This window comes from Corvus moneduloides, chromosome W, assembly GCF_009650955.1.
Source record: "Corvus moneduloides isolate bCorMon1 chromosome W, bCorMon1.pri, whole genome shotgun sequence".
Taxonomy (NCBI): Eukaryota; Metazoa; Chordata; class Aves; order Passeriformes; family Corvidae; genus Corvus; species Corvus moneduloides.
In genome coordinates, this window is record NC_045510.1 from 9825783 (window position 1) to 9851613 (window position 25831).

Consider the following 25831-nt stretch of genomic DNA (forward strand, 5'->3'; position numbering starts at 1 on the left):
TCTCCCTCTTCCCCAGTTGTAAGCCCAGAAAACTGTTCTAAAGGCTGTTTGCCATTATCCCCCCCCCACTCCACATGTCTGAACAATGGCACTGACCATATGGCACAGTTCACCCCTCCCCCCTCTTCTTCTTCCCATAGCCCCTTTCGTCCTCCTACCCCCAACCATTTCCTATCCCCACCCCACATGTCTGAACAATGGCACTGACCGTATGGCACAGTTCATCCCTCCCCCTCTTCTTCTTCCCACAGCCCCTTGCGTCCTCCTACCCCCAACCCTTTCCTATCCCCACCCCCAGACATGACGTCTTCGGGCTTCTCCCACGAATCGGGTACAGTCCCCTGCGTCGTGAATCCCCACCCATCCTGTGACCATTCCTCCTGGTCCTCCAACCCCACCCCCTATGGAGGACTTCCTGGTTCCCACACCCCCCTTTCCGGTTCCCATGGGGTAGAAACCGGAAGCGATGCCATCTTGATATCGGGTCCAGAAGTCCCCTCAGCCCCCTCCTATCCCTTTGCTGCTCCTATTACCTATGACAGAGCAGGCAATTATCCCACATGGAAACCTTTTGATCCTGCAGGGCTCAAAGAGCTTTGCAAAGCCCAGAAAGAATTTGGGAGGGAGAGTCAGTATTTTAAGAACCTTCTGCAGATTACTCTCACCAGTACAGTGATTGTGTCACATGACCTCAAAAGCATTTTCTCCTGCTTGCTTTCCCCATCTGAGTTTCAAATGTGGGAAGAAGGTTGGAGAAAGCAACTGAGAGAGGTCCTCCCTATTTTACTGCAGGATCCAAACAATGCAGGAGTTTCAATGGATCACCTTACCGGTGAGGGGTTATTAGCCAAGCCCCAGAACCAGGCTCAAAATACACCTGAGCGGGTCCTGAATGCTGTTAAGCAAGCAGCACGGCAAGCGTTCTTAATGATGCCCCCTAAATTAGGACCTCAATTGAATTATACTGAGATTCGGCAACTGCAAAATGAGCCATTTATTGATTTTGTGGATAAACTGAGGCTCGTAGTGGAAAGGCAAGTGGAAGATCTGAAAACAAGAGAGCATATTATAATGCAAATTGCAAAGACTAATGCCAATGATGCTTGTAAAAGAGTGATTTTGGGTCTTCCATTCGAACCTCCACCGACCTGAAATGATTCGTGCTTGCATGACATTGGTGCCAATTCATAAGCCAAATTTAAAAACGGGGGAAAACTTACTAGGAACTGCAGCCACTGCAGATGCAACAGCATCTCAGGACAAAAGAAATGCTAATTTGGTCTGTCACAGGTGTGGCAAACCAGGGCACTTGGCCCAGAACTGCAGAGCTTCGGCTCCAATTAATCAAAGTTCCTGACCTGTTTCCCCGGGGCAAACGACATCGCCTGCCGCCGATGGGATGCAGCCAAAAAACTGACCAGACCGCATGGATTGGCAGGGCCACGCGGGGGAACGAATCAAGAAACTGCCACCAGGAAAATGGTCACCACGACCTCTGCAACTCAAATGGACTCGGTGACACCCCAGAGAATCGTCGTGAGTTGCGAGCAGCTGAGAGACTGTATGTTGTTTGTGTTAAAAGATGTTGTACATTCACCAGCTGATATTTGTGTTACACCAGAAATTGTTCAAGTAGGGCCACAAGGGTTCTTTACTGTCAATATTCAGTGTGTTAACCCTCCCTATTTTCTTGCTGCTAACCAGGTTGTGGCCCAAGCTATTCTCATGCCCAGTAGTCCGCCACAGGACTACAACCCCTCTGTCTTCTGGGCTGAGGTAGTTGGGAACGACAAACTCATGCTTAATTGCAAACTGTCTTGCCAAGGCTCAGACATCCGCCTGGCAGGAATGATGGACACGGGAGCAGACATGTCAGTCATTTCTTCCCACAATTGGCTGTCACACTGGGAGCTGCAGCTGGCAGAAGGTATCGTGATGGGTGTGGGAGGATCTATATCTGCCCAGAGAAGCAAGGCAGTTGTCCAAACTGAGGGTCCAGAGGGACAGATAGCATCAGTCTGTCCTTTTGTAATTGACTCTGGATTTACATTGTGGGGCAGAGATCTCATGTCCTAGTGGGGGGCTCGAGTCGAAATTCCATCTCAACCCCAAAATTTTTAGTAAAGGTGACTGCGGAGCGCCCCTTCCAGAAATTAAATTGGATCTCTGACGAACATATCTGGATGGATCAGTGGCCTTTGAAAAATGACAAATTTAAGGCACTCACCGCACTTGTGGAGGAGCAATTGAGAAAAGGAAATATCAAACCATGTAATAGCCCTTGGAATTCCTTGGTATTTGTAATCAAAAGGCCGGGGAAAGACAAGTGGCGCCTCCTACAGGACTTGCAGAAAATAAATGCAGTCATTGAGGACATGTGCCCCCTGCAGCCCGGAATGCCTTCACCCTCCATGCTCCCTAGGCAGTGGAAGTTAACGGTCATTGATATCAAACACTGCTTCTTCCATATCCCTCTCCACCCAGACGATGCTCCTCGGTTTGCCTTCTCGGTACCTTCCATCAACCGAAGGGCTCCCATGCAGCGCTACCAGTGGCAAGTTCTGCCGCAAGGCATGATGCGGGTACTTTGGTGTGGGTCGGATGGTCGGGACGGACGGGGACGAGAGATCTCTGAAGTCAGATCTTGGAACATGCGGTTTATTGCAAAGGGCGTAGGTATAGGGGCACTGCTCAGAGCTGCAGCTGGCAGCTCTGAGCAGGCCCAAGAGAGCAAGAGAGTAAGCGGGTAAGTAAGGAGAGAGAGAGAGTGTAAGAGTGTGCGAAGAGTAAGAGAGGAATGGAATGGAAGAAGAAGTGATGAGAATAGGATGAAATGGTGAAGTCCTGGTTACAATACAATAAATCATCTTCTGTACTGAATATTCTAATTGTCACTAACCAATCTAATACATGATACAAATCCTATAGCATTTACATACAGCCTATAAGAGTTCTTATATTACCATAGAGTGTTACATCTTAACTTCTAAAAACTACTCTTTGGACCCCTTCTGCTGAGCTAGTAGGGTCTGCTCTGACCCTTGGACCTGCCTGCAAGCAGAGGGTATTGTTCAATCAAGAGGGGATTGCCTTCAGTCGGCCATACCATTGTTTTCCAGTTGTTCAGTAACTAAGACTTGGTATTTCAAAGGTGGCTTTCATTTCAATGTCACCTGTAGTTTTCATATTCCCAAAATCTTTTGTCAGGCAATCATATTTATAAGGCTTTCCTGTTTCATCTTCCCCAACAGCATGAAAAATTCACCCACCATCTGCCAGCAGTATGTTGCCCGCATTCTGTCCCCCATCAGAAAGTTAGCAGCAAAGGCAATAGTGCTCCACTATATGGATGATGTTTTGGTGTGTGCTCCTAACCAATCCTATCTAGACTGGACATTGAGGAAGGTAATCGAGGCCTTAGAGGCAAATGGATTTGAGATCCAGGCTGAAAAGGTCCAGAAAACCTCTCCCTTTAAATACCTTGGACTGAAAATCCATGAACAGACTGTGGTTCCCCAACAAGTCAACATGAATGATAACCCTAAGACCTTGCAGGAACTCCATCAGCTCTGTGGGTCCATAAATTGGGTGAGGCCGCTCCTAGGGCTGATGACAGAAGATCTCACTCCTCTGTTCAACCTCCTGCGAGGGAAAGATGACCTCACATCACCTAGGCATCTAACAGAGGAGGCAAGACAGTTCATCTGTAAGGTACAGGAAGCGCTGTTGTCCCGGCAGGCACACCACTGCACCCCAGGTCTGCCTTTTCAATTTATTGTATTAGGGGAAATGCCATACCTTCACGGGCTGATATTTCAATGGGACGAGGTGCAGAGTGATCCCCTGTTAATCATCGAGTGGGTTTTCCTCTCGCACCAGCCATCAAAAAGTATAACAACCCCACAGGAGCTCATGGCTCAGTTAGTGATGAAAGCTAAATCCTGCCTCCGCACCCTTGCAGGGTGTGACTTTACATGTATCTATTTACCGTTGGCAACTGATTCTCTTGATAATCTCCTTCAAAACAACCTGCACCTCCAATTCGCCCTAGACAGCTACACAGGCCAAATTTCTATACACCATCCAAAACACAGACTGTTTACTTCAGTCTTCAAACTGATTCCAAAAAAAATTCAAAGTAGAAAACCATTAAATGCCTTGAAAATCTTTTCAGATGCCTCCAGAGCATCCTGCAAGTCTGTCATCACTTGGAAGGATTCTCGCACTCAGAAGTGGGAGTCTGATGTGCAAGTAGTTGAAGGATCCCCACAAGTGGCAGAACTTGCAGCCGTGGTCAGGGCATTTGAGCGGTTCAGTGAACCATTTAATTTGATAACTGATTCGGCCTATGTAGCAAGTGTAGTTTCCAGGGCAGAGAGGGCCTTACTAAAGGAGGTTGCAAACCCAAAAATTCATAACTTGCTTTCGAAATTGATTCAACTGATCTCCCACCGAAAGCACCCATTCTATGTCATGCATGTGAGATCACACACTGACCTGCCAGGATTTATTGCCGAAGGGAACAGGAGAGCAGATGCCCTAGCTATGCCCATCGAGTTAGCCAATCTGCCTGACAGATTCCAGCAAGCCCAGCTGAGCCATGCAATGTTCCATCAAAATGCTCCAGCTCTCATCCGAATGTTCCACCTCACTAGAGACCGGGCGAAAACTATTGTGGCGACATGCCCCGACTGCCAAAAACATCAGCTTCCATCATTAGGTCAGGGGGTTAACCCCCGAGGCCTGGGAAGTTGTGTGGTATGGCAAACAGATGTCACCCATTTCCCCCAATTTGGCCGCCAGAAATATATTCACGTTCCTGTGGATACCTTTTCTGGTGCAACCTTTGCCTCAGCCCACTGTGGAGAGAGGGCCAAAGATGTCATCAACCACCTAGTACAGGCCTTTGCTGTGTTGGGGACACCAAATAAAATAAAAACTGACAATGGCCCTGCATACACCTCTGCAGAGTTAAACAGATTCATGAGTGAGTGGGGTGTGGATCACATCGCTGGCATCCCTCACTCGCCCACAGGCCAAGCCATCATAGAGAGGAAACATCAAACACTAAAAAGACTGCTAGAACAACAAAAAGGGGGCAATGAGATCGCTGCCCCCAACATAAGACTTTCCAAAGCGTTGTTCACTTTGAACTTTTTAAACTGTTCCTATGAGGAACCTGATCCTGCCATAATGAGACACTTCACAAACTCTGCCAAACATAAACTGACTGAGAGACCTGAGGTCCTAATAAAAGACCCTGATACTTTACAAACACGTGGCCCATACCCCCTAGTCACCTGGGGTAGCGGCTACAGGTGTGTATCCACCCCAGAGGGTCCAAGATGGATCCCTGGGAAGTGGATCAAACCCTTTTTGAAACCACCTGTGGATGCCAAGCAAAGAAAAGAAGCTGCCACAGCCTGGAAAAGAATAAAAACCAAGCCGCCTGAAAAAGAAGAAAAACCAAGCCACCTGGAAAAAAGACTCCTCCTCTAGGCCTGAAAAACAAACCTTCTACCTCTCAGTCTCCTTAAAATGTGTCTCCCTTCCCAAAATGACCCCTCATTTTTTTTTGAAAGAGGGGGAGTCCAAGGAAGCCATTGTTATTTAAGTTAATTGTATTTGTATTAATTTTATTTGTGTTACACTGTTCCTAAAGTTGCCTCCCTTGACAGCATGATGACCTCCTACCTGCTGCTACAGCTCCTCCTTTGCACCGGGAGCTCCAGCAGCCGGATTCCTTCCATTATCAAGGACATTGTATGGGGTTTCTTTCTGAAGTTGTTAATTTTATTCCCCTTTCCCATTTTTAAGTGTTTGGTTTTAAAATCCCTTGAGCCTTCTCCCTCATTTCAAAGTAATAAAGAAGGGGGAGATGTTGATGTGACCCAGCCCCCTGCAGGGCTGGGGCTGCATAATGCCAATCAATCCCAGCCCCTCCCCTGGATCGAGTTCCCCGAAGAGTCAGACTCAGGGGGCGGCTCAGAAGCCTAAGCTGAACAGCCTCTCTCTTCCTTTGTCTCCGAGCTAACGTGAGCCGACATCATCGGCTCCTGCCGTGTTTCCTCTGCCGAGAAGCCAGCTAGCTAGCTCAGCAAGCAGCTCTTTTTCCTGATCCCGAAGTCGCTTCTGTGACGGGCAGAAGTAACGTAGCTGGACTGTCTCTGACCTGGGGCACGCCAGAGCTCATGCTTCGAGCACCAAACGCTGCGTTTGACCTCCTCGATTGTCTGCAAACAGTCATGCTCAGGCACATCGTCAGTTAAGGTAGAGGACAGAAACATGGCAGGGTTAACAACAGAAGTTGTTTTCCGGGTAACATCATCCTATTCTAACAGCAGTGACTGATATCTAAGCATCCAATTGCTGGACAGCCAATGTCCTCCTTTCTGTTCAAGTACTGCTGCTACTGCATGTGGCACATACACTACAATGTGTTGTCCAAGGGTGAGTTTCCGGGCCTCTTGAATCAGGATGACAGTAGCTGCCATGGCCTTCAAACATCCAGGCCACCCTTGGCTAACATTGTCTAGCTGTTCGGAAAAATAGGCCACGGCCCTCTGTTGGCTTCTGAGGTGCTGTGCTAGTACGCCCAGTGCCACATTCAGTATCTCATGTGTAAAAAGTTCAAAAGGCTTAGTCAAGTCTGGTAAGCCCAGTGCTGGAGCTGACATTAGAGAATGTTTCAGCTGTTTAAATGCAGCCCTTGTGCTTTCAGTCCAAATAATAATGCCAATTTCAGCTGCTTTTATTGCTCCATACAAGGGTTTCACTAACAACCCATAATTTACTATCCATAAATGACACCAACCTACCATTCCCAAAAAGCCTTGCATCTCTCTCATGGTGGGTGGCTCTGGAAGTCGGCAGATGGCTTCATTCCATTCCTTGCTGAGCTGTCGGTGTCCACGGAAGACCTCAAGTCCCAAATAAACTACTGCTTCCTTGGCGATCTGTGCTTTGTCTTTGGAAACTCTGTATCCACTCTGTCCCAAAAAGTTTAACAAGCTTAGAGTGAATTTGATGCAGTCATCTCTGGTCTTAGCTGCAATCAAGATGTCATCAACATACTGAAGGATAACCCCTCCTGGCTGTTGTCTCCTCCAATCTTCTAATTCTTTTGCTAGCTGGTTTCCAAATATTGTTGGGCTATTCTTGAAACCCTGGGGTAGGACTGTCCAAGTAAGTTGACTTTTCCTTCCTGTTTCAGGGTTTTCCCACTCAAAAGCAAAAAGATCCTGGCTGTTTTTATGCACAGGAATGCAGAAAAAGGCATCATTTAGGTCCAGAACAGTAAACCACCCTAATTCATCTGTCAGTGTGGTCCAAAGTGTATAAGTGTTTGATACCACTGGATGTATGTCTTCTGTAATTTTGTGTTATACCTGGACTCACATTGCACTAATAACCCATGGTGGAGGAATTTTTCAATTATAGGTGCCAGTCCTTTGCAACTCTCTAATTTCAAAGGATACTATTTTTGCCTTACGGGTGTAGCTCCTGGTTTGAGTGCAATGCTCACTAGTTCTGCCTGTTTGGATCTTCCTGGAACATCACTGGCCCACACAATTGGATTGACAGCATTTTCGACTTCAATGGGGATTTTGCCACATCTGTCCTGTATAAAAAGTGCAGCAACTTCAACAAATTTAGTTTCTGGAATGATAACTCGAACGCCCTTCCCTTTTTTAAATTTAATTTTGGCTTCCAATTTCTCTAACAAATCCCTCCCCAGCAATGGTTTAGGGGAGTTGAGCATATAAAGAAATTGATGAGTTACCCAGTGCTTCCCCAGTTTAAATTTCAAAGGTTGGAAGAAAGGCCATGTTTCAGTTCCCCCTGTTGCCCCAACCACATGAACAGTTTCGTGACTCAGTTTCCCTTCTAAAGTATTCAACACAGAATATGCCACGCCGGTGTCTACCAGAAATTCTATATCATCTTTCCCCAGCTTGGCTATAACCGAAGGCTCTGCTGGGGGAGAAGCCTCCAGTCCCCATCATTCTGAGTTCTGTTCCAATAGGAGCTGTGGAACTGGGGGTGTCTTCTTCAGCATCGGACAGTCAGCTTTCCTATGCCCTTTCTTCTTGCAACAAGCTCATGTATCTTTGTCCCCTTGGAGAGAGGCTTTCTTAGATGACTTTTCCTGGCTATCCTTCTTCCTGGGACACGGTTTACCTTTGTTACTGGAGTCTCTATCTCGAAACATTCTCCAGGCTACTTCTAACATTTTATTCATGTCTTGAACCCCTTCTAACTTTTGCAACTTTCTCCTTATATCATTTGAAGCCTGACCCATAAATAAATAAGCCAGATGAAGGGCCCTTTCTGTTGTATCAGGATTTATGTGTGTGAATTTGATAGCAGCTTCTCTTAAGCTATTCAAAAAATCAGAAGGAGTTTCATTAGGACCTTGCTTCACCTCATAAAGCTTTGCCCAGCTGAGAGCTTTAGGAACACCATGCATTAATCCATATACTATGAGATCTTGATACCATCTTAATCTTTGCTTATCTGCTGGCACATTTGCGTCCCACCTTGGATCATCTGTTGGAAAATTATCTGCAACCGTACCTTGTAGTTTCCCATTAGCTCTGCCTGATTCCACAGAGTCTACAAAAACTTTGTTCACCATCTGCTTTTCAGTGGGATCAAGCAGTGTGTCTATCATAACTACCAAATCACTCCAGTCAGAGTTCTGTGTTTGAATTGCTCTATGTACCAATGATGCCTTTTCCTGGTCTTAAAATCAAGAGGCATACACGGTTAGAAGGGGAAAAGGGATTTTACCTTGGTATTTATTTTTAAGGATCCTTAGGTGTACACGTCCAGGTCATATGCATCGAGATGCACCCCATCGAGTCTTTCCCTGTGTCTCTGTGTCTCTCTTCTCTGTGTCTCTCTTCTTCCTCCCCCCCAAAGATTGGGTATAACATTATAGGTTTTACTAATTAGCATATCTATCAAAGATTCCCCAATGAGAGGCTCAAGTGAGCCCCCCCTCCCCAAGGAACCTTCCCCTGGATGGTTCTATCTTGGTTTACAGAATATGTTCTGGAGAGGACCTTGGGGTCTGGGGCACACTGATCCCTAGCTACGAAGCTTCTAAAATGTTTAGTCTCTTAGCTTGACAAACAAGTCCAAGAATGTAGGCAAAAAGCACTAGGAATACAGAAGTTGTAAAAGGTATAACAGGGGTATAAAAGAAAAGGCAAAAATCTTCATGGCATCACCAAAGTAGCCACTTTGTCCGGATTTTCTTTATATTTTCCCACTGTACTCTTCCATTGTTCTAATTCTATGAGGGAGTACGGAACCTTCATATAGACTGGTCCTTGATTACTCGCAGCCTACCTCAGAGGAGCTCCTAAAACTGGCTCCTTTTTTGTTCTGGTCCATGTGTCTTGGGGTGACTTTATGATGTGTATCCCATGTCGCTGCTTCTAAACTGAGACTGAGAGGGGGAAGGAAAAACTGAGCAAAACTTTTTCAAAGCAGTTATCAGCTTGTTCAAGGTCACACAGAGATAGCAGTTTATTTTTCCCCAGCTGTGGCAGGGGAGCGAGGAAGCACCCGGCTTGCTGCTTTCCAGTCAGCTTTTGGCCAGTTTTTCAGTTTCGTTTTCTCCAGAGAGAGACTGAGAGTTGAACTTTGCTTTTCCTTCCCTGGAGTTTCAGATTTTCTCCCTTTTCTACTGGACTGCTTCAACCCAGAGCACATCAGGAGGACTTTTCATTGAGCACAGAGGGCCTGGCCCTGGGCCAAGCCCCAGCTCTGAGGAGACCAAAGGGAAGACTCTAACACTTTTCCCAGGTTTTTTCTCCACAGTGGGAGATTTTATTATTTAGCATTATTTTCCTTTTCCCATGTGTTTGTTAAATAAATAGCTTTATCTCTTTCACTTTCCTTCAAGGAAAATTTATTTTTTCCCAAACCTAGTGGGGGAGGGGTGGTTGTGCCTTGTCTCATAGGATATATTTCTAAATTTGGCCGAACCAGAACAAATTTAGTGGCGCCCAAGGTGGGGCTCGAAGGAAAGTGAAAAAAAACCTGTAGTAATTACATTTTGGTTTGAATTTACTTATTCTGTGTTGGGGTAAAGTATTCACCATGTTGGTTGAGTTCATAATGTCTCTCTGGCTTGATGTACTCATGTCTTTTTGGTCCTTAGGCTTCATTGAGGTGCTAGTGCTTTTTTGGTCCCTAGGGTTGTTTGCCTATCCACAACTTGCTCCAATCTTGTCCCTGATGTGTAAATTTTACAGAGAAGGGAGACGAATCAGGATTTCTATCTTGCTGTGCTTGGTGATAATGATTTATAAGAAGTTAACAGGGCTACAGGCAGCTGTTCAAGGTGTGTATGATATGTGGTTTCTCCATCCTAACCCCAGTCCTAGCTTCGGTAGCCTGTTTTGCGAATTTATTAGTAATTGCACCCAGATTGTTAGAGGAGGAGGAGACAGGGCTTCCCTTCCCTTTAAATTTGATAGGTTATCCTTTGAGAATGTTCAGTTTCCCCTGGATGTTAAAGAGACCATCTTCCTGGTATTTTATCTTGTAAGCTTCCTCCATGTGATTCGCAGCTGGGCTAGAATGAGAGCTCAGATTTCCAGGGTGACTGATGAGACACCTGACCCAGAGGTGAAAAATCCTGAGTGGTGTGGGGAATGGGAGGATAAGGGCCAAATATTGAAGAAATTCTCTGACCCAATGGTTTGCAATTTTCCCCCTGAATATGTTCAGAAACCAGCTGAGGTGGGGAAATATCTGAAAGAGAAATACAATGACAATTCTAATGAGAACAAGCTCCTTGCAATATGTTGGGCTTTGGCATATGCCTATCGCACACTGCAGCAGGTAAAGGTAGAGAGGCAGGAAGATAAATCAGCAAATCCTGCAGACACCCCAGTCACTCAGAATGCAGCCACACCAGACAGCAAGCCCAAAACAGATGGAGAGTCTAAGCCATTGACAGTGGCTCCTGTCACGAGGAAAAAGCACACAACCAAAACTGGTTGCCCAGTGAAAGATGATGATGATGCAGGGGAAGGAACCTCAAAGCCATCAACTGACTCAGGCACAGAAAATATTACTGAGTCATTGTCTATAAAGGACCTTCACAGCTTAAGAAAGGACTACACCCAACGGTCTGATGAATCCATAATAAGTTGGGATGCTGCAGGTGATGCCATGAAGATTTTTGCCTTTTCTTTTATACCCCTGTTATACCTTTTTACAACTTCTGTATTCCTAGTGCTTTTTGCCTACATTCTTGGACTTGTTTGTCAAGCTAAGAGACTAAATATTTTAGAAGCTTCGTAGTTAGGGATCAGTGTGCCCCAGACCCCAAGGTCCTCTCCAGAACACATTCTGTAAACCAAGATAGAACCATCCAGGGGAAGGTTCCTTGGGGAGGGGGGGCTCACTTGAGCCTCTCATTGGGGAATTTTTGATAGATATGCTAATTAGCAAAACCTATAATGGTATACCCAATCTTTGGGGGCAGACTCGGCGGGGTGCATCTCGATGCATATGACCTGGACGTGTGCACCTAAGGATCCTTAACATAAATACCAAGGTAAAATCCCTTTTTCCCTTCTAACCATGTATGCCTCTGGATTTTAAGACCAGGAAAAGGCATCAGTTGCTGGCGACCATGAAGGGACCCTAAAGACCTTGAAACTCGCAGTCTTGGGTTGGAACACATCTTGCTTTGCCCCTCTCTTTGCCGGAGCCACAATCTAAGACTGTGACCAGGACTTTAGGACCCAGCACGGAAAGGCAGAAGCACGGAAAGAGGTGAGTGAAAAGGGGATCAGTACCACTGAGACTGTGCTAGCACTAGGGAAGGAAATCTCCAAGGGGGTTGGAAAGGTTGGGGGCATAAAAGCCCACAAAAGGGGAAAGCCTAAACTTTTCCCCTGCAAACTGTGGAAAGGAGGGGACGCCCTCCATGGAGTCCACAGGAGCCCAGAGGCTGCACCCTACGCAGCCGCAGGAGAGGCTCAGAGGTTGGTTGCTTGGGATGTCGGGAAGTTGTGGGTTCGAATTCTTTTGAGACCAGATTTTCGCGCGTGCGCATTTACTGCTTGCCACAACTAGTTGCTTTTTAGTATTTTAAAGTTCTATTTTGAAGTGTTTGTGTAGTAACCTAGATAAACTGCCTGGGAAATCAGAATTCAGAGGCCAGATTGCAGGCTGAATTCCGGAGTTAAGAGCTTTCCTCTGGCAGAGCTTTCCTGTCTGTGAGAAAACATGGGTGGTGTGAATGAAAAAATCCCTCCTAACAGCCCATTAGAGTTGATAATAAAACACTGGAGATGGCTGACAGGGCGAAAAACTACTTTGGACACCTGAGTATTGATCAGACTGTCCACACGGGTTTGGCTGACTTTAAAATTAAGTCAAGAAAATTAGCCTCGTTATGGGAGTTTGGAAAGTAACATCATTACTGACCTGATGGTAGAATTGAGATCATTACATAGGTTTGATGAACTAAGATATGCTGAACTTTTTACTATGTATTTGAACAGGGAAAAAACATATGTAGTAGACAAAAGTAATATGGAGATGACTTTGAGGAGGAGAAAGGGAAAGAAAAAGCCGCAGCAAGCTGACTCGCATACTAATACGGACAGAGAAATCGATATGACAGATACAGATATGGGCCCAGCTTTGCGCGATGGAGGGGGTCTCCCCACCCTGTTCAACCGCCGGAGCAGCCCGCATGGGTGTGGGTGGGGGCGGGAGGTGGAGGGGCAGTGGCTCCGCCGCCTCCGCTATCTCCGCTGCTGTCCGAGCGGGGGCGGGGGAGGCAGCGAGCTGCCAGCTCCAAGCCAGCGGAGCAGCGCAAGGCCTCCCCCCCCCGACAGCCTCGGGCACGGAGGTGGGAGAGATGCGGGTATGCCACCACCCCCTGACCGCCCTAGAGGCGGAGAAGGTGCAGGCTGGCCACCGCCCCCTGACTTTTCCAGAGGCAGAGACTGGGAAGGGGGAGGGGAAGGGGCAGGTTGGCCACCTTTCCCCGAGTACCCCGAACACAAAAGTGAAAGCAGAAGTGGACATGGGCAATTGCGGTGGCATTCCCCAATACAGAGAACCGCAAGTTTCCGAGCCAGAGACAGGAGGAGCCGCTCGCTCTCCCCACCCTGCGGCACGGCCAATGTTAAAACTGAGGGCAGAAAGGATGGCCCCGACCCAGGCGGCTCTTGCGGAGCTAGGGACGGGAGAACCTGCTTGCAGCCCCTGCCTCCCTACCCCTCCACTGCCGCAAGGAGCGAGACAGTTCTTGACCAACATTCGGCTGGAACAATCTTTAAAACCAATGAATCAATTTCAATTAAAAGCGAATGGGATGATTTTGATACAGATGTGTGGGAGTGTGTCTTGTTTGGTTCAGTCCAGGTCTCCCCTTTGGGTTTTGTGTTACTGTACCATCCCAGTTTATACCCTCCTGGTTTCGTGTTCATAACCCTGCTTTCTCTATTTGTCTCCTCCCAGACCCCTGCCAATCGCTCCGGCACCCCTCCCAAGCTTCTAGAAAGTTCTGGCAGGGGCGTCGAGTGATTGGTCTTGGGGGGAGGATCCCTCCCTTCCTTTCCCGAGATAGGTTCCCTTGTGTGTCCCTCATCCCGCAGACCCGTCCTTCTCCTTCCCTGATTCGATGCCGTTATCATCCCTCCCCTGTCGCCACCCCCCCATAAAACCCCTGGCAGGCACGCTCAGGGTTGCTCATTGCTGGACACCCCCGGGGGGTGAGGTCCCCTGTTCGGAGACACAATAAACCTTCCGGATTTCATCCACAATTGAGCCTGCCTTCTTCTTCCACCACCTGACTCTATTGCTGCGGTCCTGTGGAAGGACCCACGAGCCAGACCTCTGGTCTCCCGGATTCCGGAGGCTGGTCCCCGCAGCCTGCTGCGTCCAGAGCTGACCGGGCAAAGTGGGAACTGCTCCAAAAAGGACGCAGAGACAGCTTGGCGCCCATCGCGGGGCCCCCGCTTCCACCGGACCCCACGGAAGGGACTGATTGGACTTCCAAGTGCGTCCTTGGGACGTCAAGCTACCCCAGTTGTAGCAGGCTCCGTTTTAGTGAGCTGCGCTCCTGGGGAGGAGGACGGTAGCTCCGCCCGCACCAGCAGAATCGTCCTCGGTGGAAATCGGGACGCCTGGAGCTTGCCTGGACACCAGGAGGTAAGTATTTCCCCGGGGGGGGGGAACTTACCGTAAAGCCTTTCGAGGCAGTTCCCGCGTGCGGGTGGAGCCACACGAGCCGCAGTGTCGGCGGTGGGAGCGGCGGGACCCGGCGGTGCCCGCCCGGCCGCGCGCAGCGCGTGGTGAACGGCTTCACATGGTCCGCGGCTCGTAAGAGCCCAGAGTAGGCTGCGCAGCCCCGGGGCGAGTGTGTTGCTTGCCTCCGGTTTGTTTCGGGGAATCGGTGTCCGAGGGTTGGTTTATTTTTAAAGCTCCAGACGTCGTGCTGTGGATTATGGGCGCAAAATTGTCCACAGCACAAAAGGGGGTATTTTTCCAAGTTGCGGGACTCCTGGGGGGGGGGAAACGTTTTTCTAAAGGGTCTTTAAAACGGTTTGTGCGGTGGCTGTTCCAGCACTTCCCTCAGTGCTCCCACAGTTCGGTTTTAAGCGATCCCTTTTGGAACGCCGTGGGAGCAAAAATAGCTCAGTCTGAATTGACAAAAGAAAAAGATCTAGGTAGATTTTCTTTATTATACCTACAAATTCGGTCTGCTTTAAATCAAAAAAGGGAGAGGGAAGGACAGCCTGCCCCCGGTTCCCCAGTTACCCCTAAGCCTTCTCCTAAACCCGTGTCCCCTAAACCGGGCGTCCTGAAGGAAGCAAACCGCGATGCTGCGCAGGGTTGCCACCGACTCCCTGGCTTTCCTCGGGATTCTCGGCCCCCCCGCCCAGACAGTCCTGGCCAGACTGCCCGGGGCTTATCCCGTTCCCCGACTTCCCCAGTTGCTAGACCCCGTGTTCGCTTTAGTTATATTGAGAACTTAGAAAATGGATTCCCTGCCCGACGAGGACAAGATGGCGGGTGCCACATGGCAGAAACCCCCTCTTGCCCTTCCCCCCGTTTCTTCATTCCAAAACCCCTTTCTCCCAAGTTCCAATCCCTTTCGTCATGACCCCTCCCAGTACCCTAACTCCTCCCACACCCAAGCTGGGTCCACCCCTGTTGCCCCTCCCACCTGTCATCAGTGCACGCCCCCGTGCTCCGCCCCTAGAAGTTGTTGTAGGTCCGTGTCTGGTTGCCACCCGCTTCCTGCTTCCGGTTCCCACGCTTGGCCTTCCGGTTCCCACGGTGAGTGGCCGGAAGGGGAGGGGCCTGAGGACCGGAACCCGGAACTGGACTCCATTCCTTCGGCCGCTCCGGTTTTTTATCAAAGGTCCAGGAGAGGGGGAATGACCCACACCAACTGGGAACCCCTCTCCCACCAAACGATCAAAGAACTCTGCAAGGCACAGAAAGAGTTCGGGAGAGAAAGCAAATATTTTCATGGCTTTTTAAAGGCAAATCTCTCCAGAGCAGTAATGATGCCTTTTGACCTGCGTCAGCTTTTCTCGTGCTTGCTTTCCTCGGCAGAGTTTCTGCTCTGGAGGGCGGCATGGGAAAAGGAGCTCCGCCGACTCCTTCCTGCGCTTCTGCAGAGCTCTGATACGGCTGTTGATGCTGACAACCAGGCATTAACTATGGACCATTTAAGCAGCGAGGGGGAACGGGCATTGGCGCCGAAGCAGGCCCAGAGTCTGCCCCTAGAGGTGCTGCAGCAGGTCAAGGAACTGGCCGGTAAGGCATTCCTTGGCCTGAGACCGGACGCGCCCATGGAAAGTTACTCACGGGTCTGACAGCAGCCCACTGAGTCGTTCCTCCGGTTTGTAGAGAGACTAACCTGAGCAGTAGAGTTGCAGGTCAGGCAGCCGGCGGCCAGAGAGGAGGTCATAACAGAGATGGCAATGGCAAATGCTAATTCCCAATGCAAGACAGCTATCCTGAGCCTCCCACTGGACCCCCTGCCAACAATCCAAGCCATGTTAGAAGTCTGTGCTGCGAAAGCACCGCACCTGCAACCTGCCAGCTCGGACAAGCAACAGTCCCGAGGAGCGGTCTCGGTGGGAACAGCAACACACCATCCTGCTGTGGACCAGAAGAGGACCATGGGCCGAAGCAGCGGACAACCTCCATCGAGGAACAGCCAGAAGTGGGCCCAACAGCAGACCTGAAACACCTGCTTTTTTTGTGACCAACCCGGGCACTGGACCAAAGACTGCCTGCTCAAGTGGCAATTTCATCAATTTAAACAGGAGCAAGGGTCTGGGGGATTAGGGAGCCAGTTACAAAAAAAAAAACTGAGTGGGGAGCGCGCGCCCAACCCGTGTGACGATATAAAAAGGTCGGGCTGCGAGGGGGAGAGGGAACAGAAAGGGGCCAAAAAAGACTATGTAAAATTACCAGATGTGACTTTTCATCCTGACTTCACTTTTCCTGCTGATGGTTCTTTTAGGTTGCAGCTGTCGACACCGCTCTTCCTGAAAACCAACGAGTGGCACACCGCACCAGTAAGTGTCGGTGGTGAGCTGGGGAGGTGGGACCCAAGCCCTAGCAGGTATGTCATTGTTGGAGATGTTAAATGCACACCACCAGAGATCGAAGTCGCTGCGGGACTCATGACATCCAGTCCCGAAGGACCCGTTCTCTGGCTGCGCTGTGTCCGTCCACCTCTGTTTCTGCCTAGAGGGCAGATGGTCGCCCAGGCTATCCCTGCAGAAGGGCCACACCCGACGGTGTGTGCCACTCATGTAATAGGAACAGGGAAACCGCGGGTAGACTGTAAGATCAACAGAGGGGAAGAAGTCCTACATCTCAAGGGACTTCTGGACACAGGGGCAGATGTGATGATCATTCCCACATGGGAATGGCTGACACATTGGGAGCTGCAAAACGTGGCAGGACACGTGCAAGGTGTTGGGGGCATCCAATTGGCGAAACAGTCTAAAAGCGTCGTACAAATTAAGGGGCCAAGCGGACAATTGGCCAATATACGTCCGTTCGTATTGGATTACAAGGAACCCCTCTTGGGGAGAGATCTCATGCAGCAGTGGGGAGTCACTATTGACATTCCTGACCCCCCGCAGAATTTTTGCACAGCGGTCACTGAGGAGCGCCCTACCCAGAAATTGACATGGAAAACGGATTGCCCGGTGTGGGTAGAACAGTGGCCGCTCTACGGTGAGAAATTAGAGGCGCTCGAGAAGCTCGTGGAGGAGCAGCTCAGGAAGGGGAATATCAAGGAAACCAACAGCCCCTGGAATTCCCCTGTCTTTGTAATTAAAAAACCCAACAAAGACAAATGGCGGCTCCTCCAGGACCTTCGCCAAATTCATGATGTGATTGAAGACATGAGCTCTCTCCAACCAGGGATGCTGTCCCCGACGATGCTTCCCCAAAATTGGAATTTGGCCATGATTGACGTTAAAGATTGCTTTTTCCAAATTCCTCTACACCCTGACGATGCCCCACGTTTCGCCTTCTCGGTTCTGGTCATCAACCGAGGAGCCCCAAGAAAGAGATATCATTGGAAGGTGTTGCCACAGGGCATGAAGAACAGCCCGACTATCTGCCAATGGTATGTCTCTTCCTTGCTTGCCCCAGTTCGCGCAGCCGCAAAGGAGGCCATCATCCTTCATTATATGGATGATGTCCTCGTGTGTGCCCCCGATGATGACATGCTTGCGAGTGTGCTTGACCTGACAATCGGAGCATTGGTTGCTGCAGGGTTCGAGCTCCAACATGAAAAAATTCAAAGGATGCCACCTTGGAAATACCTGGGCCTTGAAATTACAAAGCGGACCATTGTGCCGCAAAAATTGGCTATCAGTACAAATATTAAGACCTTAGCAGATGTCCACCAACTGTGTGGGCCACTAAATTGGGTAAGGCCGTGGCTGGGTCTATCCAACGAAGACCTAGCCCCCCTTTTTGATTTACTAAAAGGGGGAGAGGAGCTTAGTTCTCCCCGGAAACTTACCTCAGAGGCGCGGACAGCCCTGGAGAAGGTGCAACACCTGATGTCCACCAGGCAAGCAAGCAGGTATAGACCTGACTTGCCATTTAAGTTCATCATCCTGGGTAATCTGCCACACCTGCACAGGCTTGTCTTCCAATGGGAAGACAAAAGGAAGAGCAAGGAGGACCAGGACCGGAGGGACCCTCTCTTGATCATAGAGTGGGTCTTTCTCAGTCATAATAGGTCCAAAAGGATGACACGGCCAGAGGAGCTGATGGCTGAACTGATCCGGAAAGCTGGAGTCCGGATCAGGGAATTATCAGGAAGTGACTTCGACTGCATTCACGTACCAATCAGGACACAAACAGGCCAAATTACCAAGGCAATGTTGGAGAGCCTGCTTCATGATTGTGAAGCTTTGCAGTTCGCTCTGGAGGGCCACACAGGCCAAATTTCCTTACATAGGCCAGCCCACAAAATTTTTAATTCGGAAATCCAATTTGAATTAAATACAAAGAGTGTTCGGAGCAAGGAACCTTTAAAGGCCTTGACCGTTTTCACTGACGCGTCTGGGGCGTCCCACAAGTCAGTCATGACTTGGAAAGACCCCCAAACTCAGCGGTGCGAGGCTGATATTAAGGAGGTGGAAGGATCACCTCAAGTTGCTGAGTTAGACGCAGTCGTCAGGGCTTTTGAAAGATTCCCCGAACCCTTTGATAACTGACTCTGCATATGTAGCAGGGGTAGTCTCCAGAGCTGAACATGCCATATTGCGAGAGGTCTCCAACACAGCCTTGTATGAGTTGCTCTCAAAATTGGTTAGCCTAGTCTCCCACCGAGAGCAACCATTTTACGTGATGCATGTCAGGTCACACATGGACCTGCCCGGGTTCATCGCGGAAGGCAACAGGAAGGCAGATGCCTTCGCTGCGCCAGCCGTGATGGCCCCGATTCCAAATGTATTTGAGCAGGCCAAAATCAGCCATCAGTTGTTCCATCAGAATGCGCCTGCCCTGGTTCGGCAGTTCAATTTGAAGCACGACCAGGCCAGAGCGATCGGGGCAGCGTGTCCTGAATGTCACCAATTAGCTCTTCCCACCATTGGCACCGGCGCAAACCCCCGTGGCCTTAATAGTTGTGAGGTGTGGCAGATAGACGTGACACATGTCGCTTCTTTCGGCAGAATGAAGTATGTACATGTGTCAGTAGATACCTTCTCTGGAGCTGTCTTTGCCTCTGCCCACACAGGGGAAAGGGCTAGCGATGTCATAAGGCACCTAGTGCAGGCATTTGCTACCCTGGCCATCCCCAAAGTTATTAAAACTGATAACGGCCCAGCCTACATCTCCAAGGAGTTCAGGAGCTTCCTACAGCAATGGGGAATAGAGCACAAGACAGGCATCCCCCATTCCCCGACAGGTCAAGCGATAGTCAAGAGGGCTTATCAAAATATCAAGAGGATGCTACAAAGGCAAAGGTCCTCAAAGAAATTAGAATCCCCAGCTGTCAGGCTCTCAAGGGCACTGTTCACGCTAAACTTCCTCAACTGTGCCTTTGAGAACCTGAATCCACCGATCGTGCAGCACTTCAGGCGGTCTCATCAGCTGCAAATGAAAGAAAGGCCTCCGGTGTTGGTTAAAGACCCGGAGACTCGGGAAATACAGGGCCCTCATGAACTAGTTACATGGGGGAAGGGATATGCATGCATATCCACCCCCGAGGGCCCCAGGTGGATCCCATCAAAATGGGTGAAACCGTGTATTTCCCAGCCCACCGGAGGAAGGAGTCAAGCACCCCCTAAAACTGGGGTGGGTTAATCCTACGCCCCTTTGGACCCTAAGTTCGCCCCCAGGTATTCTACCCAATTTTGATATTCTTCCTTTTGAGTTTCTTTCTAGTTTAGAGACTACAGAAATGGATCCTGCACTGTCCATCCAAGCCATCGCCAGAAGCCTGCAGCTTGTTGTCATCCTGCAGCTGCTCCCATGGCCTGTGTCGCCGTGGATAGTTCCCCAACCGGCAGCAAACGTGTGGTCAGTCCTGGCGCAAACCATGGGCCAAGACCACATATGTTTACATCAAGGGCGGAGAACATCCACAGACAAGATGCAGGCCATGGTGATGCAAATTCGGAAAGAAACTGGTGACTGGCTCGGCGACATCTTCAGCAAATGGGGACTATCTGGATGGGCAGGATCTATTTTCCGATCTGGACTGATTTTTCTTTTTGTTTTGTTGGTTGCCCTAATTTTGTTTGGACTCCTCAAGAGAATGTTAGTAAAGTTGATTACAAGCTCCCCCTCCCCTACGGATATTGACCGAGCCGAGGTACTCCCGGATGCAGAGACCCTGCAAGAACCGGAGCTCGAACCTACGGCTCCTGAGTTGGAAGAGTTCGAGGTCTTTTATCCGGACTCTGAATATTACCCCCAGCCGAACTTTAAACCATCTTAAAAAACAAAAAAGGGGGAGATGTGGGAGTGTGTCTTGTTTGGTTCAGTCCAGGTCTCCCCTTTGGGTTTTGTGTTACTGTACCATCCCAGTTTATACCCTCCTGGTTTCGTGTTCATAACCCTGCTTTCTCTATTTGTCTCCTCCCAGACCCCTGCCAATCGCTCCGGCACCCCTCCCAAGCTTCTAGAAAGTTCTGGCAGGGGCGTCGAGTGATTGGTCTTGGGGGGAGGATCCCTCCCTTCCTTTCCCAAGATAGGTTCCCTTGTGTGTCCCTCATCCCGCAGACCCGTCCTTCTCCTTCCCTGATTCGATGCCGTTATCATCCCTCCCCTGTCGCCACCCCCCCATAAAACCCCTGGCAGGCACGCTCAGGGTTGCTCATTGCTGGACACCCCCGGGGGGCGAGGTCCCCTGTTCGGAGACACAATAAACCTTCCGGATTTCATCCACAATTGAGCCTGCCTCCTTCTTCCACCACCTGACTCTATTGCTGCGGTCCTGTGGAAGGACCCACGAGCCAGACCTCTGGTCTCCCGGATTCCGGAGGCTGGTCCCCGCAGCCTGCTGCGTCCAGAGCTGACCGGGCAAAGTGGGAACTGCTCCAAAAAGGATGTAGAGGCACAGATGGTTCTCACGGGGAGGGTGGTAGAAGAAGGGGTCGGATAGCCCGAGAAGCTATGAGAGCAGTCAGTCCTGTCACTAAACACACAAGGTCCAAAACAGATAAAGGAGGGGAGGAAGAACTTGCATTAGAAGCACCTCTGAGACAGGCTGTGGGAAATCAAGGAGTCATTTATATAAAGACACTGTTTTACCTCGGAGAATTACAGCAGTGGAAAAACTCAATTGGGAAGTACAGGGACAACCCAGAGAGAGTAACTATGCGTGTAGAAATGGCCATAAAATCCCAAACCCCAGATTGGGGTGATCTAAATGTTATGCTAGATGAATTATTGGATAACACAGAGAGAGAAATGGTCAACAAAGCTGCTATATCTGCTATAAAAACTCAAATTGCAACTGGGAGTCTCCAAGGGTCAGTTAATGATATCTATCCCCTAGCAAACCCTAACTGGAATCCCAATGTCCCAAAACAGATGGAAAAGCTGAAGCAATACCAAAAATGGGTGGTTGTTGGGTTAAAATGTGCCATTCCTAAAGCAGTGAATTGGGCTAGGTTATATGAGATCAAACAAAATCCAAATGAAACCCCCACAGAATTTCTAAATAGGCTTAAAGAGGCTGCACAAAAATACACTACCTTAGACCCTGACTCACCTGAGCAGCAGATCCACCTGGCCTACCTGTTTATAGGTCAATCTGCTAATGACATAAAGAAAAAGCTGCAAAAGATAGATGGGCCACCGGACATAAGTAAATTGTTGAATGTAGCCTGGAAGGTATACCAGAACAGAGACTTAGCAGACAAAGATAAACATCATAAACCCCACCACAAGAAGAAGTATGATAAGGAAAAGTCATCTGTGGCATCAAAAAGGGGTCCCCCTTTTCCCCTATATGAGGACCAATGCGCAATTTGCAAAAAACGGGGGCACTGGAAAAATGAGTGTCCATCACGAGCAGAAAAGAAGCCCCCAGTTTTGGAACTAACTGTAAATACGGACTGACGGGGACCGAAGGTAACTACCCCAGCAGAGCCTTCGGTTGTAGCTAAGCTGGGGAATGATGATGTTGAATTTCTGGTTGATACAGGGGAATCATATTCTGTGTTAAATACTTTAAAAGGTAAACTGAGTCAAGATACTGTGGATGTGATTGGAGCTACAGGGGTAAGTGAAACGAGGCCTTTTCTCCAACCTTTAAAATTTAAATTGGGAAAACACTGGGTCACTCACCAGTTCCTGTATATGCCAAATTCCCCAATGCCATTATTGGGCAGAGATTTATTGGAGAAACTGGAAGCAGAAATTAAGTTTTCAAAGGAAGGGGGAGTGAAAGTTATAATCCCAGAATCTAAAATTATCGAAGCAGCTGCTATACTTGTACAGGAATGCCATGGAAAAATTCCCAAGGAAGTTGAAGAGGCTGTCATTCAAATAGTGTGGGACAATGATTCTCCTGGGAGATCCAAAAAAGCTGAACCTGTATCACACTCAAAGCAGGGGCTACACCAGTAAGGCAAAGACAATATCCTCTGAAATTAGAAGCTCGTAAGGGATTAGTACCTGTGATTAAAAAGTTTCTCAAATTTGGGTTGTTAGTGGAATGTGAATCCAGGTACAATACACCAATCTTGCCAGTGAAGAAAGCTGATGGTAAAAGCTACAGGTTGGTACAGGATTTGAGGGAAATCAACAAGATAACAGAGGACATACACCCAGTGGTAGCAAATCCTTACACACTTTTGACAACGCTAACAAATGAATTAGGGGGGTTCACTGTTTTAGATCTCAAGGATGCCTTTTTCTGCATTCCTGTGCATAAGAATAGCCAAGAACTCTTTGCTTTTGAGTGGGAGAATCCAGAAACAGGGAGGAAGACCCAGCTCACCTGGACAGTTTTACCACAAGGATTCAAAAACAGCCCGACCATATTTGGAAACCAGCTGGCAAAGGAGCTTGAGGACTGGAGGAAACAAGAACCAGGAGGAGCAGTTCTCCAGTATGTTGATGACATCTTGATAGCGACCAAGACATGAGATGACTGCATAAAGCTCACTGTAAATCTGTTGAACTTTTTAGGCCAAGGTGGGTATCGGGTCTCAAAAGAGAAGGCACAGGTTGCCAGGGAAACAGTGGTATACCTGGGCCTGGAAATTTTCCATGGACATCGACAACTCAGCAGAGAACGGAAGGAAGCCATCTGTCGACTTCCAGAGCCCCATACCGCAAGGGAGATGCAGGCCTTCCTGGGAATGGTAGGTTGGTGTCGCCTGTGAATATCAAACTACGGTACACTGGTGAGACCTTTATATGAAGTCCTTAAAGCAGCTGAAAAGGGGACAATCATGTGGACAGAGAATGCCAGGGCTGCATTTAAACAGCTGAAACATTCCTTGATGTCAGCTCCAGCTGTGGGGCTGCCGGACTTGACCAAACCTTTTGAACTCTTTACACATGAGCGACTGAATGTTGCTCTGGGTGTACTGGCACAGCACCTTGGAGACCAGCAAAGCGCTGTGGCCTATTTCTCAAAACAACTAGACAATGTATCCCAGGGTTGGACAGGATGCTTGAAAGCTGTGGCAGCAACTGTCCTTCTGATACAGGAGGCCCATAAATTAACCCTTGGGCAACACATTGTCGTGTATGTACCCCATGCAGTGATAAACGTGCTGGAGCAAAAGGGGGGACACTGGCTCTCCCCCAGCAGAATGCTCAAATACCAATCTGTGTTATTAGAACAAGATGATGTTACACTAAACACAACTTCTGTGGTAAACCCTGCGATGTTTTTATCATCCACGTTACCTGACGGTGTGCCTGAGCATGATTGTTTGCAGACAATAGAGGAAACTCATTCCAGCAGACCAGACCTGAAAGCTGTTCCTTTGAAAGATCCAGACTGGGAACTGTACACTGATGGGAGCAGCTTCATGAGAAACGGTAGGAGGATGACCGGTTACGCTGTAACCACCTCAGATAAAATCATTGAGGCAAAAGCCTTGCCTCCAGATGTATCATCACAGAAAGCTGAACTCATTGCACTAACGCGAGCTCTAGAACTGAGCGAGGGGAAGAAGGTGAACATATGGACTGATTCCAAATATGCCTTCAGTGTTGTTCATGCCCACGGAGCTATTTGGAAGGAACGTGGCCTGCTGAATGCACAAGGTAATGAGGTTAAGCATGCTAAACAAATTCTTGCACTTTTACAGAGCATTTGGAAGCCTACGGAACTAGCTATCATGCATTGCAAAGGTCATCAAAAAGGGAAAACAGCCCCCGAACTGGGAAATCGTTTTGCTGACGAAACAGCAAGGGGGATTGCAGAAAAAGGCATTTTTGCAGTGGTACCACAGAAAGAGAGATTTGTCATCGTTTACCCCAAAATACGATCAGAGGGATCACAAATTAATTAAGTTCCTTAAGGCTGAAATCAAAGAAGGTGGGTGGGCTGTTACCCCGGTAGGACAAGTCATAGTTCCACCCCTGATCCTTCGGGAAATAGCCCAACGAGAGCATGAAAGTACCCACTGGGGAACAGAAAATCTTTTAAAACATTTGAGGAAAGTAGTGATAGGGAGAGGAATAACTGATATTGTACAATCTGTAACAAGCAAGTGTGAAACCTGCTGTAAAAACAACCCTGACACAAGCAAGAGAGTTGTGTTAGGAGTGACAAAGACAGGAGATCTCCCAGGAGATTATTGGCAAATAGATTTTGCTGAGATGCCACGCAAAGCGGGATGCAGGTATATACTGGTACTGGTTGACACCTTCAGTGGATGGCCTGAGGCTTTCCCCTGTCGCACCAACACAGCAAAAGAAGTAGTGAAAGCTTTGCTCAATCATATAATACCAAGATTTGGGGTTCCTTTGGGAATGTCATCAGATAAGGGACCAGATTTTGTTGCAACAGTGGTTGGGGAAGTTAGCAGGATTTTGGGACTTACCTGGGACCTGCACACACCATACAGGCCCCAGGCAAGTGGCAAAGTTGAATGCATGAATGAGACCCTCAAAACCCAGATTTGCAAGATTTGTCAAGAGACATCCATGACATGGTTTCAAGCCCTGCCTATAGCCTTGCTGAGTCCTCATACAGCCAAGGTGAAGGGACAACATCAGTCCCTATGAAATATGATATGGCAGGCCATACCAGGTTCCACATATCCCAGGGGAAATTCATATGAGAGGTAAAAATGATTTGCAGAAATATTTAATGGCTCTGAGTTCCACTTTTCAGAAGCTCCAGAGATTTGTTGTGTTATCCAAACCAATAGGGTTGGACACACCTGCTCATCCGTTCCAGCCTGGAGACTGGGTCTACATCAAGCGGTGGGACAGCGACCCCTTGCAAGCCAAGTGGAAGGGACCATTCCAAGTTTTGCTGACCACTTTTACTGCGGTCAAGGTTGCTGGCAAGGGACCATGGATTCACTACTCCAGGGTGAAGAAAGCTTCTGCTCCTGAAATCACCAAGAAGACAGAGACTAATACAAATCAGAAAGATGCAGTCTAAACTGTTTTTTACATGTTTGCTGTTTGCCCAACTGGTAACCATGGTTCAGGGTTCACCCCATGATTTGCATAAGACTGTGGTCCAAAATGTGTCCAAAATTCTTAATAAGAGCAATTGCTGGATCTGTACTCAGTTACCACCCCTAGATGGGAAGGGTCACTGGCCATTGATTGGTATTTTAATAGAAAAATTAAGAAAGAT

At 48.5% G+C, this 25831-nt stretch overlaps 1 protein-coding gene across 1 annotated transcript; it reads left to right on the plus strand.

Annotated features, from left to right (window-relative positions):
• The first annotated feature begins 300 nt into the window (after window positions 1-300).
• On the plus strand, window positions 301-24527 carry LOC116437368. The gene is given in 10 exon segments (XM_032095037.1): window positions 301-450; window positions 1705-1871; window positions 2423-2582; window positions 15675-15813; window positions 16173-16263; window positions 16529-16583; window positions 17160-17253; window positions 17677-17760; window positions 22274-22591; window positions 22594-24527. Coding segments are annotated over 10 exon segments (3192 nt in total).
• Window positions 24528-25831: the final 1304 nt, after the last annotated feature.